Source organism: Panthera uncia (genome assembly GCF_023721935.1).
Source record: "Panthera uncia isolate 11264 chromosome E2 unlocalized genomic scaffold, Puncia_PCG_1.0 HiC_scaffold_20, whole genome shotgun sequence".
Classification (NCBI taxonomy): domain Eukaryota; kingdom Metazoa; phylum Chordata; class Mammalia; order Carnivora; family Felidae; genus Panthera; species Panthera uncia.
In genome coordinates, this window is record NW_026057589.1 from 13,124,293 (window position 1) to 13,143,160 (window position 18,868).

The following is an 18,868-nucleotide window of genomic DNA, read 5'->3' on the forward strand; positions in this document are numbered from 1 at the left end:
TGGGGGGTGGGAGGGAGGGGAGGGTGGGTGATGGGTATTGAGGAAGGCACCTTTTGGGATGAGCACTGGGTGTTGTATAGAAACCAGTTTGACAATAAATTTCATACATTGAAAAAAAAAATGTTTGTTTATTTTTGAGAGAGACAAAGAGCCAGAGGGAGAGGGTCAGAGAGAGAGAGAGAGAGAGAGAGAAAGGGAGGGAGAGAGAGAATCCCATGCGGGCTCCATGCCGTGAGCATAGAGCCCAATGTGCGGCTTGAACTTGCATACCGTGAGATCATGAGCTTAACCCAAACCAAGAGTTGGACCCTTAATAGACTGACCCATCCAGGCACCCCTATTTATTTTATTTTTTTACAATGAGAGAGCACATGCATGCAAGGGGAGGGGCAGAGGGAGAGGGAGAGAGAGAATCTTAAGCAGGCTCCATGCCTAGCATGGAGCCTAACTCTAGGCTCAATCTCATGACTGTGAGACTATGACCTGAGCCAAAATCAAGAGTTGAAGGCTCAACTGACTGAGCCACTAAGACGCCCTCACTTTATTTATATTTTTAAGTAAGCTCAATGCCCAACATGGGACTTGACCTCCTGACCCTGAGATCAAGAATCACATGCTTTATGGACTGAGCCAGCCAGGCGCCCCTAGTCTGTAAAGTCTTGCTTTTATTTTCTGCTAAGGAAAAAGCTGGGTTTTATTAGTCATTGGCTAGGTTAATCTTGCTGAGCTCTGAAGAGACTTTTTAACTCAGCTATTGTCATTCTCCTTCAATCCTCCATTATCCTTGTTTGTTTTTTTTTTTAATGAGTTCTTCACGATTCTTTCAAAGCTTTGCATTCATTCCCATTCTGAACCATGCAGCTTTACTGATTTTTTAAAAACTCTTTCTTGAAGCTGCGGCCACTGATGCCAGTTTAGATCCACTGCTGAAGAAACTATTAGTAGGATTTATGTTTGGGGCAATTGAACTATAAAATGTAAAAGATCATTTGAAAGCTTTATTGTGATGTTGAAAACTGTTTACCAGGCTGATTATGGAAGTGGATTCAGGTTAGATAGTGCTCTCAGGGTTTTCCTTTGGTGGTTCTTTTGGAGCCCTGCTTAACACAGTGTACCCACTGGCCCTTAGAATGTGTCTCACTCTGGGTAAAGGATAAGTTGACATTTTCTTTTCTTTCTGGTCTCTTTCCTGGCATGGAAAGTTAGAGGCAATGGGAACATTTTCCATCTTGTATAACGTTAACTATGAAATTATACAGGTTTTCAATTATATGTGTAAATCTTTTGTATACACTTGGGATGGGGGCACTGATTTTATGTGGACTTGCAAGGTGATTGGTTTTCTGGAACACTGGAGAGGTTCTTTTCTACTCAGGCATTCCTAGGCATGGGTTTTGTCTTCTCCCACATGTGCTGACTATACTTGGGAGAAGAACCATGAGAGTTCAGTGTTTCTAAATGTTCTATGAATAACAGTGATTATTCCCCTCTATGTAGCACTTACTATATGCCAGGCACTGATCTATGTCTTTTATGTATGTTGACTAATTTGATCCTCACTCTGTACTGAAGCACTCACAGCTCAAGTAAATAGCCCAAGCTGACATAGCTGGTATGTGCTGGAGTGTGGATTTGAGCCTAGGTAGTCATTTGCTTAATTTTTGTGCTGTACTGTCTCTTAATCAGAGATATCTTTTTTTTTTTTTTTAAATGTTTATTGACTTTTTTAAGAGAGAGAGAGAGAGCGCAAGTGGGGGAGAGACAGAGGGAGAGGAAGACACAGCAGGCTCCAGGCTCTGAGCTGTCAGCACAGAGCCTGACGCCGGGCTCGAACTCATGGACCGCGAGATCATGACCTGAGCCGAAGTCGGACGCTTAACCGACTGAGCCACCCAGGCGCCCCTTAATCAGAGATATCTTAATGGTTGTTTTGCTTCTTTTTTTTCTTTATAATATTTTGAAACAGTATTTATTATACATCTGCCCTTTTTCAGGTACTAGACTAGGTGCTGGATATACAAAGATAAGTAATAATAGTTATTGTTTTTAAGAAGTTCATGGTCTGGGAGCACCTGGGTGGCTCAGTCTAAGTGTCTGACTTCAGCTCAGGGCACAATCTCACAGATGATGAATTTAAGCCCTGTGTTGGGCCCTGCGCTGACAGCTCAGAGCCTGGAGCCTGCTTCGGATTCTGTGTCTTCCTCTCTCTCTGCCCTTCCCCCACTCATGCTCTGTCTCTCAAAAATAAATAAACATAAAAAAAAAAAAAAAAAGGAGTTCATGGTCTAGTTCAGAACTGTCTAATGGAATTTTCTGCAGTGATAGTAATGTTCTATATTTGGGCTGCCCAATATGGTAGCCCCTAGCCATGCATGATTATTTGTTTAGATTTTTAATTAATTAATTTATTTTTAAAAGTAATCTCTATACCCAGCGTGGGACTCGAACTTAACAACTGTAAGATCAGGAGTTGCATGTTCCTCTGACTGAGCCAACCAGGCGCCCCCATGCATGATTATTGAGTTAGTGTGACCGAAGAACAGAAATTTTTTGTTTTTAAAAATTCTAATTAGTTTCTAATTATTTCATTTTAATTAATTTAAGTTTATAAGTAACAAGTGACCAGTGGTTACCAAATTGGACAGGTCTAGTGGGAAAATAAAACTAAGTCACATAGCAATGATACATCAAATTATAACTTGATAAATATTCAGGGCAAATAATATCTTCTGTCTAAACATCCAGTCATTCATTAAATGTGCTGATTTTACTCCCTTAATAGGTCTCCATTTTTTTCTCCCTTATCACCTTTACTATTGAGCCAGCACATCACTTTGTACTCTTTTATTTTTCTTCTTTTTTCTTTTTATTCAATGTTATTTTAGAGAGAGAGAAGGAGAGGGGCAGAGGGAGAGAGAGAGAATCTTAAGCAGGCTCCACGCTTAGTGTGCAGCCTGATGCAGGGCTCAGTCCCACCCCATGACCCTGGGATTGTGACCTGAGCTGAAATCAAGAGTCGGATGCTCAACCAACTGAGCCACACAGGCTTGCTGACTTTTTTTTTTTAAAGTAAGCTGTATGCCCAATGTGGTGCTTGAACGGGGAAGATGAAGAGTCGCTCACTCTACCAACTAAGCCAGCCCAGCACCCCCAGCACATCAGTTTTAGAATAAGTTCTTCCAGAAAGATGTAAGTCCTGACCACCAGAGACTTGTGAGGAAGCACAGGTTTCCCTACATCAGCCTCTGGCTGTTATCACACATCCAGGAGGCCTTTTCCTTGTGTAGGTGGTGTTACTGGCAGTGGTTGGGACCGTTAGAGAACTAGGACAGGGACAAGCTGCTTCAAGATCAGCTGCCTCTATCGCAGCCCTGTCAGGCCACCTGCCTCAGAATTTTCCCTATTCCAGGCTAATTAAATTACAAACTGAACAGTTCATGTGTGGTTTCTTCCTGCCAGCCTGATAGAGCTGCAGCTCCTTAAAGGTTGAAACGTTCCCCTTTTTTTTTTTAGTTCAAACCCATCTTTCTGAACACTATTGACCCATCTCACCCGATGGCAAAGCTGAGCAGAGCTGCCAATACCCAGAAATGCATCCGGGCTGGGGGCAAACACAATGATCTCGATGATGTGGGCAAGGATGTCTATCATCACACCTTCTTTGAGATGTTGGGCTCCTGGTCGTTTGGAGATTATTTTAAGGTAAGCTCAAAAAGGAGATCAGTTTGGGGTTTTGAGTGAAATGGTCATTTCCATTGAAGGAAATTGGTTCTAATTTTGCTTGTTTTAAGATACGAAGTGTCATTATCCAGGAGATTCAGGAGTGAAGGGCATTTATTAATACTAAGACTTCCTGGAAGCAGTGCCTATCATTTGATTTCGATTTACATTTGGGTGTCTCCTATAAATTGATCCAGAATTTGGCTGTGTTTACAGTGAAGGTGTTATAATTTCATATTTGTGTTCCTAAGGATCTGGACTTTTCCTACTCATACTGAATGGGTTTTGGTTTGGCCACACGACACATACTTCTTTTTGTTATTTTGTAGGAATTGGCATGTAAGATGGCTCTGGAGCTTCTCACCCAAGAGTTTGGCATTCCAGTTGAAAGACTTTACGTTACTTACTTTGGTGGGGATGAAGCTGCCGGCTTAGAACCAGACCTGGAGTGCAAACAGATCTGGCAAAACTTGGGGTAGGAACGCATCTCACATGTTGAGGGTGTGGAGGAATAAAGTGATTCCTGACTCAGTGCCAGAGACGGGTCTTAGGTCTTGGAGTGCATTGCCTTTTCCAGTTTTGGGCTGTGCAGTTTGAGGGGGAGTGGGGAGTGACTGGGAGCAATTCTTCTTTGGTGCATTCATCGCTTCTTACTAGATTTACTTGATCATTCCAGTGTTCAAAGCCTGTATATATAAGTCTCTCATTGTTTTGCTTTTTATATATTTTTAGAAATTGTGCATATAGTGCATATGTTGTAAAAATTCACACTACAGTACATAGAAATGTGAAAAATAGGAAATAGAAGATCCTTAAGATTAATCAGTGTTAATAGTTTGATGCCCCATGTATATAGTCTTCCAGGCATTTGTTTGTATTTCTGTCACCCTGTGTATATGTGTGTGTTTTTTTCAACACACTGGTTTTCTTCATATGAAACATGTTATTTCTTATGGAAATGGAATGGACTCAAACAGATCGAGGACAAAGGAAGTTTGTTTGTTTGTTTATTTTAAGTTTATTTATTGATTTTGAGAGAGAGAGCACAGAAGGGGCAGAGAGAGGGAGGGAGAGAGAAAGAATCCCAAGCAGGCTCTGAACCATCAGCTTGGAGCCTTATGTGGGGCTCGAACTCATGACCTGTGAGATCATGACCTGAGCCGAAGTCAGACACTTAACTGACTGAGCCACCCAGGCGCCCCGGTGTTTTAATGCTTATAATAACTGTCATACAGGAAAGTCATTTCAGTTTTTAAAACAAAGGAACATTTGCAAAGAAAAGATTTGCTTAAATTCTGATCATATTCAGCATGGATGTTTTCATTTTTATGTGTTCCTTCCTATGCTTTATCCATACCTCTGCTTATTTTTATGTAGTTATGATGGCAGCCTATGTGTATTTTGTATTCTATTGTAGTCACTCTTGAGAAGAGTCATGTTCTGCATCTTCAGGCTCAGCCTTAGTAATTGCCAAAGAGTGGGTCTTTTTTTTTTTTTTTTTTTTTTTTTTTTTTTTTTTTTTAATAGAAACGCATAAGGTCTTTTCATGGTGGGTGCAAGTCTGGGCAGAATCCTTGTCATTGGTTGTAACTGTGCTTGTCTTCACCACTCTGCGCAGGCTGGATGACTCCAAAATCCTGCCTGGCAACATGAAGGATAACTTCTGGGAGATGGGTGACACAGGCCCCTGTGGTCCGTGCAGTGAGATCCACTATGACCGGATTGGTGGTCGGGATGCTGCACACCTCGTCAACCAAGATGACCCCAATGTGCTGGAGATTTGGAACCTTGTGTTCATCCAGTATAACAGGTGGCCTTGGGGTCCTGGACTGTATCTGCTAATAGCAACGCCTTTCCTCAAGCCAAATAGAGAAAGAGGAACTTGGAGCACAAGGCTGTCTTCTCATCTTCATCTTTCGGGACAGTGGAGTGGAGCTAAAGCAGGCACTAAAGGCATCAGGAGAGCCTGATGACTTTATTTATTTATTTAGATTTTATTTTTGAGGTTTTCCCTCTGATCTCTGAAACAGAGCAGAGATCTAATCTTTTATAAACTAGTTTTATTCCACATAGTACCTGCTTAAGGACTGACTATTCCTGTAATGTCATTTTTGTGGTAATTTGCACTGCTGTGTTAAAGCTCATTTCCTTGAAGCTCACCTTACTCTGTAATAGACCCCTGATTACTTCTTCCCTTTTTCCCTCTACTCCCCTCCTCCCACCAAACCAGGCAGAGGATAGTGGCAAATAGTCACAGCCTGCCATCTGTGCTTTCTGTAAATGAGTTTTAGCCAGCAGGGAGGGGTGGCACCCAAGAGTGCTTGTTTCAACTTCCTTTTTCTCTGGATCATGCAGGGAAACCGATGGCATTTTGAAACCTCTTCCCAAGAAAAGCATTGACACGGGGATGGGCCTGGAGCGACTGGTGTCTGTGCTGCAAAATAAGATGTCCAATTATGACACTGACCTTTTTGTTCCTTACTTTGAGGCCATTCAGAAGGTACTGGTCCTATCGCAAACATTGCAAACTTCCCTGGAGGCTGGGCTGTTAGGCTGGACAGTTAGCAGTACTCTCAGAGATAAAATAATCATGTGATTTGCCAGCTAAGGGTCCCTGTGACCACCTGCCAACTTAATCATTAATCACCTGAGGCTCTAAGCACCAGGTGGTGTAGTTTGTTGAGTGCAGGGGCCTGGCTGGAGGCTCTTTACTCCTGCTGTCACCTTTCTTGGTGTTATAAAGTCTGGCAAGAGGGCCAGCCTTTTTCTTAATGCCCACTCAGTCTTCTCAGAACCTTCTGGCGCAAGGCAGTGCCAGAAGCTCTGCTTCCTAATGAGCTGCCTCCTGGTTTTTACCTGTAGGGCACAGGTGCCCGGCCATACACTGGGAAGGTTGGTGCTGATGATGCCGATGGGATCGATATGGCCTATCGGGTCCTGGCTGACCACGCCCGGACCATCACCGTGGCACTGGCGGATGGTGGTCGACCTGACAACACAGGGCGGGGGTGAGTGAATTACACATGTGACAGGGTTAGGACTGCCACTGTGAGTTTGATGACTCCCTGTGAAACTGAAAGCCGTACTTTATTATTGTTTTCTTTGTCATTTCGGTAGTTGGAAGGGTCCCTTTATGTTTTTTATGGATTAAGAGAGCTCTGGCTCAACATTACAGAGTTGCCACTATATTAAATCTTTGGTGCTAAGTACAAGATGTGGTCAAGATTGTATTTCAGGCTGTCTGATAGGATATTGGCAAGGTGGGATGGGGTAGGTATTGATTGGCCCTGGACAGCTTTATTATTGACAGGGAGGACTTGGAATTGTGGGCATCAGCCATCTGGGTTGTACCTGCCTCCATTTCTGGGTCAGCAGAATGTGGTAGAAAAACAAACTGGGGTTACCTCAGGTCACCCTTAATGCATATTTGTGGGTATATTCCCAAGTTTTCTGCTGGACTGTGTTAATGACCTTGGCACATAAAAGAAGCAGTCTTAGAATAAAACAAAGTCTCTGGAAAAGAAAGACAAAAAGCTGGTCATGTTGCTTTGGATAGAATTCCAAAAGCTCCATTACAAAATGCTTAGCTGGGAAGGTTGTCTAGAGGAGATGGGCTTCTGCCTCTTACAGGTATGTGTTGAGACGAATTCTCCGCCGGGCTGTTCGATATTCCCACGAGAAACTCAACGCCTGCAGGGGTTTCTTTGCCACATTAGTAGATGTTGTTGTCCAGTCCTTGGTAGGTATATCTCCCTGCTTACCTCTTTTTTCCTAATGCACACAGCTTAGAGGGATGGGGTGAGAAATCATATACTGCTAATGAGAGTTTTTAGGCGGGGGGGGTCATAGAATGGTCTCTGTCTTTGTTGTGCCCACATCTCTGTTTCCTCTTTGCCAGGGAGATGCATTTCCTGAGCTAAAGAAGGACCCAGATATGGTGAAGGACATCATTAATGAAGAGGAAGTGCAATTTCTCAAGACTCTTAGCAGAGGGCGTCGTATCTTGGACAGGAAAATTCAGAGCCTGGGAGACTGTAAAACCATTCCTGGTAAGGACCAGTTTGTTCCTTTTTTCATCCAGCCTGGTTCATCTTTCCAGCAGAGGCAAGCCCTTTTTCACAAATGACAGCGGAGTCTGTGTCTCCAAGGGCTGTGGATAGCTTGATAACGCTGCTTTTGGTATAAAATGGTGTTTACAGTAAAATTGTAAAAGTATTATGTTATTGTGGCAAAGTATTTAAAGAACACAGAAGTAAAAAATGAGGATTCTTTTTCCTAAACTCATTTTTTAGAAGTAACGATTCTTAAGAGTTGTATAACTATTCAGAGCTTTTATCTGTTTGCATACAAACGTATGTAGGGGTGTGTGTGTTTTCCAGCAAAAATGGGAACATATGGTATATACTGTTTTGCAACTTGCTTTGTGTTTTACTAGACTGGAAAATTAATTCAAAAAAACTTTATTTTTTTAACTTTTTATTTCAGTGTAATGGACAAGGGGAAAGCCTGATGAATTTCCACAAACTGAATACACTTGTGTTCAGATTAAGAAACAGAACTTTTGGGGCGCCTGGGTGGCTCAGTCGGTTGAGCGTCCGACTTCAGCTCAGGTCACGATCTCGCAGTCCGTGAGTTCGAGCCCTGCGTCGGGCTCTGGGCTGATGGCTCAGAGCCTGGAGCCTGCTTCCGATTCTGTGTCTCCCTCTCTCTCTGCCCCTCCCCGTTCATGCTCTGTCTCTCTCTGTCTCAAAAATAAATAAACGTTAAAAAAAGAAAAAGAAAAAAAAAAAGAAACAGAACTTTTACTAGGAGACCTCTTGTGGTTCCTCCAGGTCAATTCTGAAAGATTTGATGGATTTTCTGACAAGTGCACAGAACCAATACTAACTTGCCTTGTCTCCAATTCTTTTGTCACTGCCTGCATCCTTTGGGAAGGGCTTGGGATGAAAAGGAAGAGGCTATGTCGTTTTTTTTTTTTAATTTATTTTTTTATTTTTTTTATGTTATTTTAGAGAGAAAGAGCACATGCGTGTGCACTCATCCACAGGGGAGGGGTTAGAGAGAGAGGGAGACAGAGAATCCCAAGCTGGCTCCACGCTGTTAGCACAGAGCATGACTCCGGGCTCAAACTCACAAAGCTCGAGATCATGACCTGAGCCAAAATGAAGAATTGGACGCTGAATCAACTGAGCTACCCAGGTGCCTCTGTCTGCATCATTCTTACACAATTCTTTTGTGTTGTGCAGGGGACACTGCGTGGCTCCTCTATGACACCTATGGCTTTCCAGTGGATCTCACTGGACTGATTGCTGAAGAGAAGGGCCTGGTGGTAGATATGGATGGATTTGAAGAGGAGAGGAAACTGGCCCAGGTAAAGAACTTGGGGAGTGAGCAGAAAACCCAGCACGAAACAAGGCAGGACTTGGCTGCAAAGCAAACAAGGGTTCCTTCCATTAAAGTCTTTGAAAGTCTGTTTTTCCCAAGACCACTGCGTGTCAAGTAGGGGCTCTCCAGCCCAGGGGGATATTTGGTAGTGATGTATGAAGACAGTTTTTGGTTTTTGCAACCGAGGGTGGGATGGTACCAGTGTCAGGTGGGTAGAGATCAGGGATGCCGCTCAACATCGTACAGTGGACAGCCCCCCAGAGCACAGAATTCCCTGGCTCCAAGTGTCGGTAGTGCCAAGATTGAAAAACTCTGTTCTGGAGCTTTATATTGAGCATAGTTTAGCGATTTTTGAGTCCTTCAGAATTCTTTTTTTCCACATTAAGGCAACTTCTGTTTCTTTCTCATACTGGTAGCTGAAATCACAGGGCAAGGGAGCTGGTGCAGAAGATCTCATTATGCTGGACATTTATGCTATTGAAGAGCTCAGGGAGAAGGGTCTGGAAGCAACAGATGATTCCCCGAAGTATAATTACCATTCGGATTCCAGTGGGAGCTATGGTATGTTACTCTGCTTACTGTGCTTACCTCGGGTAGCTTTTGAGAGGGGTCTCCATCCAGATTAGGAACCGAGGATATCTATTGTGGCCTCTCCTGTCATGCTGTGTAGCCCTGCTCTGTGATTTTATGCTAGAGTCCCTTGGTGATTAATTTTCTCTTTATTTTGGAATAATTATAGATTCATAGGGAGTTGTGGAAACATTTACAGGGACAGTCCTTGTCCCCTGTACCCAGTTTCCTCTAATTGTAACACCCTGCAGAAAACCAGGAAATGGCCACTGATACAGCCTTTAGTGGCTGTTGAATTTTGCATCAGGACAGTGGCATTTTAAAGTTACGAAATCAAAAGAAATAAACAGGTAATACATAGTTCCTCTTTTTTGCTCCAGCAGAGATACCTAAATGTATCCAGGCAAGCCCACAAAATGAATACATTTTTTGTGAATTGACCTTGGGAGTAGGGGATTTATTACTACTCCTAAATACTTACCAGACTTGCTAGATTTCTGCTCAGTAGCTCAGAGTTAGAGTGACCAGAACTATCAAAGTTTTACCTGGGAACTCCTCAGTCCCAGTTACCTATTCCCTGTGACAGTGGGTCACCCTACTGGGTGTTACATTCCCTGGTGTGAAGCCCTTTTGTGGAGTCTAATGGACTTGCTTGTAAAATAAAATTAGACACTTAGGACCTAAGGAGAGCTTGAGAAATAGAATCGAGCAAAAGCCAGCTAAGAGCATGTGAATGAAGTCATTGACCCTGTTTTCCCCTTTCTGTGCAGCATTTGAGAGTGCAGTGGCTACAGTGATGGCTCTGCGCAGGGATAAGATGTTCGTGGAAGAAGTGTCCACGGGCCAGGAGTGTGGAGTGGTGTTGGACAAGACCTGTTTCTATGCTGAGCAAGGAGGGCAGATCTATGATGAAGGCTACCTGGTGAAGGTTGAAGACAGCGGCGAAGACGTGAGCAAACAGTTCTTCCTTGTCAGCCAGGAAGGGGAATCCAACCGAGGGCCGGGCCTGGACGCAGTGTTGCTTTTCTGGCTCCTCATAATCCTGGCATTGCGGAGAGCAGACATGACCAGTCTTTGAGTTGCAGTCCGTTGTCAGTGTCTCTGAAGCTGAGGCAGGTGCCTCTCGTACCACTGACTTCATTGCCATTAGGTCCCCTCTTAGCAGGATCCCTGCAGTTAGGCTGCTTGGTTGATCCTGGGTCCTCCCAGCTTTCCTCATGAATAAGAAGAGGGCAGACATCTTGCAGAAACCTTGGCCTCTAGCTCTGCCAGTGCAGACTCTGTGATCTTGGACGAGTTTCCTAGTCTCATGGGCTTGAAGTTCCTTATGATGGCTTTAAATTCCCTAAGATGCTCCTAAAGGGAACATCTATGTATCTGTGAATATATATGCATATATATGCACATATATAAAGTGGTCTGTATATTTAAATGGTAAATATAGGTATTGTTAAACCTTAAAAACAAAACCATTATTTTACCAGGAAAAGTGAGTTTATTGGGGAATAGCAGAGAATGGCAACTTGGGACATGCAAGCTGTGGCAAAACCATAGGCAAGTCCAACAAACAAAGAAGAGGAACTGATATTTTATAGACAAGAAGGAGGAAGAAGTTGGGAGCGGTTGTTTAAAGGAAAGTCCATGAGAGAAAATCACGAATTTGGCGTGTTGATGGTTTCTCACTGGCAGAGTTACAGGGGTAGTTGATTTCTTGCAGGAGATGCAATGTGCATCTTCCCTTGTTAGGGCCTGTAATTGATGGTTCTTTCCTGTTGAGGATTCCCAGTTGGGTCTGTAATTGACAGTTCTTTCTGAAATTGATTACTGCTCCTGATCCTAGCTCCCTGGCTCCACTTTAATGAGGTTTCTCCTTACTAGTTTTTGGTGTATAATAGTGCACGTGTATATGTACAATAAGTACAACGGTATTAACGGTGCAACATGTGTATAATGGTATATACACACTAGTAAGGAGGGTCTTAGAGAACGTGTGTGTAGGATGTACTATATATAAAAATATATAAGATTTGGATTTATTTACTTACTGGTCTCCTGGACTCCTTTTAGAAAACAGAGTTTACAGTGAAGAATGCTCAGGTGCGAGGAGGGTACGTGCTGCACATCGGGACCATCTACGGCAGCCTGAGAGTGGGGGACCAGGTCCGGCTGTTTATTGATGAGGTGAGTTGTGTTATGCTAGTTGGCACTAGACCTGATTAGTAATCCTGTTCCTTTTTTTTTTTTTTTTTAATTTAAATTTCAGCTTTATTGAGGTACAGTTGACATATAACATTCTAAGATATTAAAGTGTACATCATGGTGATTTGATACACATTATGAAAAGTATTCATCTCCTTTGGCTTTAAATTGGTCTATCATTGTTACTCCTAAGTGAAATTGTAAGTAGATTATTATAAATCGGGTGCAGGAGTATATTTTATGACGGGTGCAGCAGCAAGTTATTAAATGTGTATGTTCCCAAGTCAGGTGACAGTGATTTTTATTTTATTTATTTCTTATTTTAGAGACAGAGAGAGCAGTGTGAGCAGGGGAGATGGACAGACGGGGAGAGAGAATCTCAAGCGGCCTCCATGCTCAGTGTAGAGCCCATTGTGGAGCTTGATCCCATGACCTGAGGATCATGATCTGAGCTGAAATCAAGAGTCAGATGCTCAGTTGAATCACCCAGGCACCCCTGATTTTATTTATTTTAATTTTATATATTTATTTTAAGTAACCTCTGTACCCAGCGTGGGGCTTGAACTCCCAACTCTGAGATCAAAAGTCAAACGCTCTTCTGACTGAGCCAGCCAGGCACCCCAGATGACAGTAATATTAGTTGAGACTTACGGACTTGTTTCATGGATTGCCTTTCTCCAGATTAACCTCAAATATTTCTTCAGGATCCTGAAATTCTGTATTAATTAGGAAATAGGTTTTGTTTGTGTGACAGAGCTCCAAAATAACAGTAGATTAAAACAAGATAGAAATGTGTTTCTCACCTCAAAGTCCAAGCTGATATAGAGGCTCCGCCCCACAAAATCATAGAGCCCAGCTATTCCTTGCTTGTTTGTCTATCATCATTACTGGGATGTTGCTCTTGATTTCATAGTCCAAGAAGGTAGCCATCAGATCCATTTCTAGGCTAGGAGTGGGCAAACTTTTTGTGTAAGGTTCCAGATAGTAAGTAATTTTGGTTTTGTGAGCCATATGGTCTCAATCACAACTATATACTTACGATATTGTAGCATAAGAGCACCATAGACAATATGTAACCACATGGGAGTGGCTGTGTTCCAGTAAACCTATTTGTAAAAATGAACAACAGGCTAGATTTGGCCCACAGGCCGTAATTTACCAACTCTTGTTCTAGACAGTGGGAAAGAGCAAGGGGAGGGCATGTTCCTTCCCTTTAAGGGTGTGCATCATACCTGCTTACAACCCACTGACCGGAATTTATTCATATGGCCACAGTTAACTGCAAGGGAGTTTGGGAAATGTAGCTCTTATTCTGGGCAGCCATGTGTCCATCTAAAAATGCGAGTAGTCGGGAAGGAGAGAGCAGGTATGACTAGCACACCTCTCCACCAGCTGCCTCTGCCCTTCACAGCCCCGACGGAGGCCCATCATGAGCAACCACACAGCTACTCACATTCTGAACTTCGCCCTGCGCTCTGTGCTCGGGGAAGCTGACCAGAGAGGCTCCCTGGTTGCTCCTGACCGCCTTCGGTTTGACTTCACTGCCAAAGGAGCCATGTCCACCCAGCAGATCAAGGAGGCTGAAGAGATTGCTAACGGGATGATTGAGGCAGCCAAGGTAGGTGTGTGTAAGCTCTTGGGTCGTGAGCCTTGCTTCTTCCCTCACTTTCCCTCCGTGGAACCTTGTCAGCAGTACAGATGCCCTTCCTCTATTGTACATACCCTGCCAAGCATGCACATTTGTTTGAAGCAGTGATTGTCAGCCACACTGGGTGTAGGGGCAGTAGTGGTATCCTGCAGAGCAGCCTTAGGGCCCCTGGGGAGGGGGCAGAGGGAGGTTTTTGCTCCACCCCCTCCTTGGGACAATCAGAGCTCTTCTGGTTTTGTCTCCTTCTTATGTAGTGCATCCATGTAAGATTTGGTTCACAGTTGAGCAAAATAATTGGAAATTCCCATTTTGATCCCCTTGACTTTACATGTAGTGCCTTGTATCAGCAGGCTCAGGGCATGTGATGGGTAGAGCCAGGATTAGACTCCCAGAATCTTGCCTGCAAGACCACAAGGCCACACTTTCCCTGCCACTGCCTGCTGCACCTCCAGAGAAGATCTTTTCCCAGCTTTTTTCTGTCTTCTTTCCATGGCAGCCTGTCTACACCCAGGATTGTCCCCTGGCAGCAGCTAAAGCCATCCAGGGCCTGCGGGCTGTGTTTGATGAAACCTATCCTGACCCTGTGCGAGTCGTCTCCATTGGGGTCCCAGTGTCCGAGCTGTTGGATGACCCCTCTGGTCCTGCTGGCTCACTCACTTCTGTTGAGTTCTGTGGGGGAACGTGAGTACATCAGGGGGAGCAGTGGATGGACTCACTTTTGGTTAATTTGGTGCTACCCTTGGAGGATGTGGGTAATAGGCTAGACCCACTCTTATTTTTCTAAGGTTGGCATGAAGTTCTCAGAAATGTACTTGCCAAACAGCACTCCCAAGAACCTTAGTGTCTTGTGCCCCTGTCAAACCCCTTGGTGTCTGATGTTGACATTTGCTGGGTTTGTGATGAAATGTTCTTCCTAGGCTGGGGAAAAGCATAATCTTAACACTTATAGTTGCTTGCTCTTGTGTCCTGGGATGATCCTGACAATGCGGCCTATGAATTCAGGATTCAGGAAGGCCATGGAGCGGTCACTACGTTCCCCAGCTGGTCCTAGCTCTTCTCCACTGCTGGGCCTTCACTTAGCTTCCTTGGCCAGCTTGAGCAGCATCTGGGGGTTAACCCCATTGTGTCAGGGCCCCTGAGTCAGGCTCTGCTCAGCTCAGCCAACCCAGCTCAGGTTGGCTTGGGAGAGCCACTTGTTTGTTCCAACTTGCAGTCCTCTGTAGCCCTTGGGGTCATTTTGGGATGGTGTGGTGGCCTGGGAAGCTCCTGCTTGCACGGGAATCTTGTCCAGAAGAACATTCTTAAGGTCATGATGGAGCCCATCCCGGGCCTCCTGCTAGCCTCAGGCAGGTAGGGAACAGGTGAGCGTATGGAGGAAGGGGTAGGGATTTGGGGCACCACATTCCTGGCCCTCCTCTGCCCAGCTGAATCAGGCTTTCAGATGAGTCCCAGTCTGCTTTAATGCCTCCTTAGATATTCTTTGGAGCACAGAAAACTGCATGCAAAGTCTTTATACCACTCTCTCAGAATGACTGAAAGTTCATGAGCTCAGAGTTTGAAGTTCTCTGAGCAATTGGGGAATAAAACCTATTTACCGTGGGGTGGGGGGAGGGTGGCACCTGGATGGCTCAGTCGGTTAAGCGTCCGGCTTCGGCTCAGGTCATGATATCACGGTTTGTGAGTTCAAGCCCTGCATAGGGCTCTGTGCTGACAGCTCAGAGCCTGGAGCTGCTTCAGATTCTGTGTCTCCCTCTCTCTCTGTCCCTCCCTGCCTCGTGTTCTCTCTCTTTCAAAAATAAATAAACATTAAAAAAAAATTAAAACCCCCAAACCTATTTACAGGGTTGTGGTGAGATTTTAAAGGTAATCCTCCAATATTCTCAGCTAGTGGCAGGGATAGAAGAATATAGTTTATGTTCCAAAGAGGACCAAAAATAATGAATGTAGAGCCTGCCAGCAGTAGCATTGTGTTGGGTGTTAGGGATTACAAAGCACTTTTGTTTGATTTCCTTTGATTTTCATTGTAGTCCTCTGAGGGAGAATTATCCCCCATTTTACTTAATGTATTTTTAAAAAAATGTTTATTTATTTTTGAGAGAGAAAGAGCACAAGCAGGGGAAGAGCAGAGAGAGAGGAAGACAGGACTTGAAGCGGGCTCTGTGTGGACAGCAGAGAGCCCAGTGTGGGGCTTGAACTCACGAACTGTGAGATCATGACCTGAGCTGAAGTTGGGACGTTTAACCGACTGAGCCACCCAGGAGCCCCAGATTATCCCCATTTTATACATGAGAAAACTGAAGCTCAGAAAGGTGGTGTTTTGCTCAGTGTCGGAGTGCTCTTAGCCCCAGACTTTCCTGGGCTTCCTGTCTGAGCCATACCCTGAAGTCAACTTGAAGGGCCTCTTCCCACTCTCCCCTCGAGGGAGGTTCCCTGGGACCTCAAAGACCTCAGGTCCTCACCAAGGGCAGATGTGGTAAGGACCGGGGTGCATGGGCTTTCTTGTCACCACGGACTTTATGTTCTGCCATTCAGGCACCTGCAGAATTCGAGTCACGCGGGAGCTTTTGTGATTGTGAGTGAAGAAGCTATTGCCAAGGGCATCCGGAGGATTGTTGCTGTCACAGGTGCGGAAGCCCAGAAGGTGAGCACATCAGGCTGGTTCGTGGCTTATACGAACAAGGTAGGAAGAGCCCAGTCTGTGAATTAGGTAGCTGGTTTTGTAGCTGCTGCATTCAGAATTGGAAGTACAATGCTACCCCCCAAATGTCCTCTGGTTACTCCTATCTGGCAGAAGACAGCCACCACCACACGAGACTTCCTAGCTATGTTGTGTTTGATCTTTAAAAATATATGTAAATTCTGCTATTTGCTCCATAGCATATCTGTGTCTAGAAGGGTAAACCATGATTTTGCTGTGGCTTCCAGTGCCCCCAGCCACTTCCTGCCATCTCCCTAAGGGTCCGTGCCTAGTTTGAGATGCACTGTGTACGGGGATAGTGGCCCTGGGGGTGGGGCTGTAGCTGGTGCCTGATGTGTGCTGAAGCTTGAGGACTGATCATTTCATTGGGGTGAGAAGGCCTCCTAACTCAGGAGTTCTTGTTTATCTCCTGAGCCTGAGTTAGTGCAGCCTTTCTGCTGGTCAGACCGGTGAGGAGGGTGCTCTTTTCTGGGGTACAAGGCTGCCAACACATGCTCCTTGGAGGACAAGAAACTTCTGGTGTCCTGGGGATGTGATGTTCCATAGCCTGCCATCAGTTGCCACAGTTGTTTCCAGACAAGAGTGAAGCTGAAAGTTACCTGACTGGGAGTTTACAACTCTGATTGTCTCTGTGCAGGCCCTCAGGAAGGCGGAGAGCTTGAAGAAATCTCTCTCTGTCATGGAGGCCAAAGTGAAGGCCCAGACTGCGCCAAATAAGGATGTGCAGAGGGAGATCGCTGACCTTGGTGAGGTAGGTGCGGCCTCCCTCCTCAGGCCCTGCTCAGTGCCAAGTGCTAGGCCAGATAAATCACACACTCCCTGAAGAACTCTCAGATCCTGGTTCCCAGTGGCCCTTGAACTGACTGCTGTTATCTGGCAGCCTTGCAAAGGGGACTCCGTGGATCCTGGTCTGTGGACCCCTGGCATCTGCTTGCTGCCCCCATTGCCAATGGCAGAGCCTGTTCCAAGCATGAGTGGGCAGCAGTGTTGAGGGAGTTGGGGGAGTGGGTACCCACTATTTCCAGGTCTCCTCATGTCTGTTAATAGGTGGGGGCTTCCTGTGAGCCCATTACAGGCTGTATTCACTGCTTGGTAGGGACCAGCGCTTATAGGGGGTCCCAGCCCTCCTTATCTGCCTCTTTCTCTCTTGCCCTACTTGTTACATCTGCCGTAGTTGCTCATAAAGTGACCTGGTCTTAAGGCCAGTGGATACCTTTTTGTTTTTTGTTTTCACTCTCCTCCTAGATAGTAGTCAGGGAAGACTTTCCTAGATAGTAGTCAGGGAAGACTTTGGTGTTGAAAGACAGAAGGGTGGGATGGACTTGGGCCTCACATCCTAGTGGTCCAGGTCCCAGTGGTGTTCTGGTTCTCGTTGCAGGCCCTGGCCACCGTAGTCATCCCCCAGTGGCAGAAGGACGAATTCCGGGAGAATCTCAAATCCCTGAAGAAGATCATGGATGACCTGGACCGGGCTAGCAAAGCCGATGTCCAGAAGCGAGTGAGTCCCACAGTGCTGGTGGCTGAAGGGAGCCGGGAGGATTCACCCAGCAAAGACTGTGCAGACCGCTGTCTGGGCCTTTGACCTCAGGCCTCTCTTCTGGACTTCCTTGCAGGTGTTGGAGAAGACAAAGCAGCTCATTGACAGCAACCCCAACCAACCCCTTGTCATCTTGGAGATGGAGAACGGCGCCTCAGCCAAGGCAACGCAGGGGCTGGGACTGCACGTGCTGCCCTGTGCCTGTCCACTACTTGTCTCTTCTTGGGGCCTCAGCCCTCTGGTGGCTGGAGTCTGAGCTTTGTGGCTCTGAGTGGAGTGGTTGCCTGACAGCCTGCTCTCTGGGATTGAGGTTAGGCTGAGCCATGGAGAGACCTGGTGGCTGTGGAGCTACAGCTCCTGAGATGGAAGGCAAACCTCAGAGCCAGAGATGTGGGCAGGGCCTTGTTCTTGGGGCCTTCTCCGTGAGTCTCCCGGGACTAGCACCTGCTCTTAGAGGGGGTAGCAGTCGGGGGTGCTCTGAAAACTGATCTCCACAGGCTCGCTGCCCTGTGGAGAGCGTGGCTCCCCTTCCCGAGGCCACGGCCTGACAGGCGGTTTCCCCACAGGCCCTGAATGAAGCCTTGAAGCTCTTCAAGACACATTCCCCTCAGACATCTGCCATGCTCTTCACGGTGGATAATGAAGCTGGCAAGATCACGTGCTTGTGTCAAGTCCCCCAGGTCAACACACCCTGCAGCCCTGTGCTGTTTGTCGTGGTATTGGTAGCTTTTCTGAGGAAGCTTGCTTCTTAGAGTTGTTTGCCAAGACCCTTGTGTGTGGCTGCAACCAGTTAGAAAAGGCCATTCTCCTGGCCACCTGTTTGTCACCTCCTCCAGCACTGCTACCCTCAGGCCTTGTCCTAGGGGCTGTGTGTAACTGTGCTGATACCCGGCTTTGCGCTCTGCGTGCCTCACCCTGGCTGCGGGCTGGTCTCTATCGGTAGCAGCACCCAGGCAGGTGGGAGTGGGTGTCTGTGGCTCCCCCATCCTTTTTATTTTTGTCCCTTCTCCATGTCTCCCTCAGTCTCATCCTCTGTCCTGACTCCCACTTTTCCTTTTTGTCTTCCAGAATGCGGCCAACAGGGGCCTGAAAGCCAGTGAGTGGGTACAGC

The 18,868-nt window shown here is 45.8% G+C and overlaps 1 protein-coding gene across 1 annotated transcript in view; it reads left to right on the plus strand.

Annotated features, from left to right (window-relative positions):
• The window catches only part of AARS1 (alanyl-tRNA synthetase 1), a 23,982-nt gene that overhangs the window by 3,702 nt on the left and 1,412 nt on the right, over nt 1-18,868 (plus strand). Inside the window, exons 3-21 of the mRNA XM_049622980.1 lie at nt 3,514-3,702; nt 4,050-4,195; nt 5,339-5,530; nt 6,076-6,220; nt 6,583-6,728; nt 7,351-7,459; nt 7,619-7,769; nt 8,967-9,091; nt 9,522-9,666; nt 10,446-10,624; nt 11,743-11,856; nt 13,286-13,492; nt 14,019-14,203; nt 16,055-16,163; nt 16,858-16,971; nt 17,599-17,718; nt 17,834-17,920; nt 18,324-18,437; nt 18,826-18,866. Coding sequence (XP_049478937.1) covers nt 3,514-3,702; nt 4,050-4,195; nt 5,339-5,530; nt 6,076-6,220; nt 6,583-6,728; nt 7,351-7,459; nt 7,619-7,769; nt 8,967-9,091; nt 9,522-9,666; nt 10,446-10,624; nt 11,743-11,856; nt 13,286-13,492; nt 14,019-14,203; nt 16,055-16,163; nt 16,858-16,971; nt 17,599-17,718; nt 17,834-17,920; nt 18,324-18,437; nt 18,826-18,866 — 2,618 coding nt within the window. The remainder of the gene's footprint in view (nt 1-3,513; nt 3,703-4,049; nt 4,196-5,338; nt 5,531-6,075; nt 6,221-6,582; nt 6,729-7,350; nt 7,460-7,618; nt 7,770-8,966; nt 9,092-9,521; nt 9,667-10,445; nt 10,625-11,742; nt 11,857-13,285; nt 13,493-14,018; nt 14,204-16,054; nt 16,164-16,857; nt 16,972-17,598; nt 17,719-17,833; nt 17,921-18,323; nt 18,438-18,825; nt 18,867-18,868) is intronic.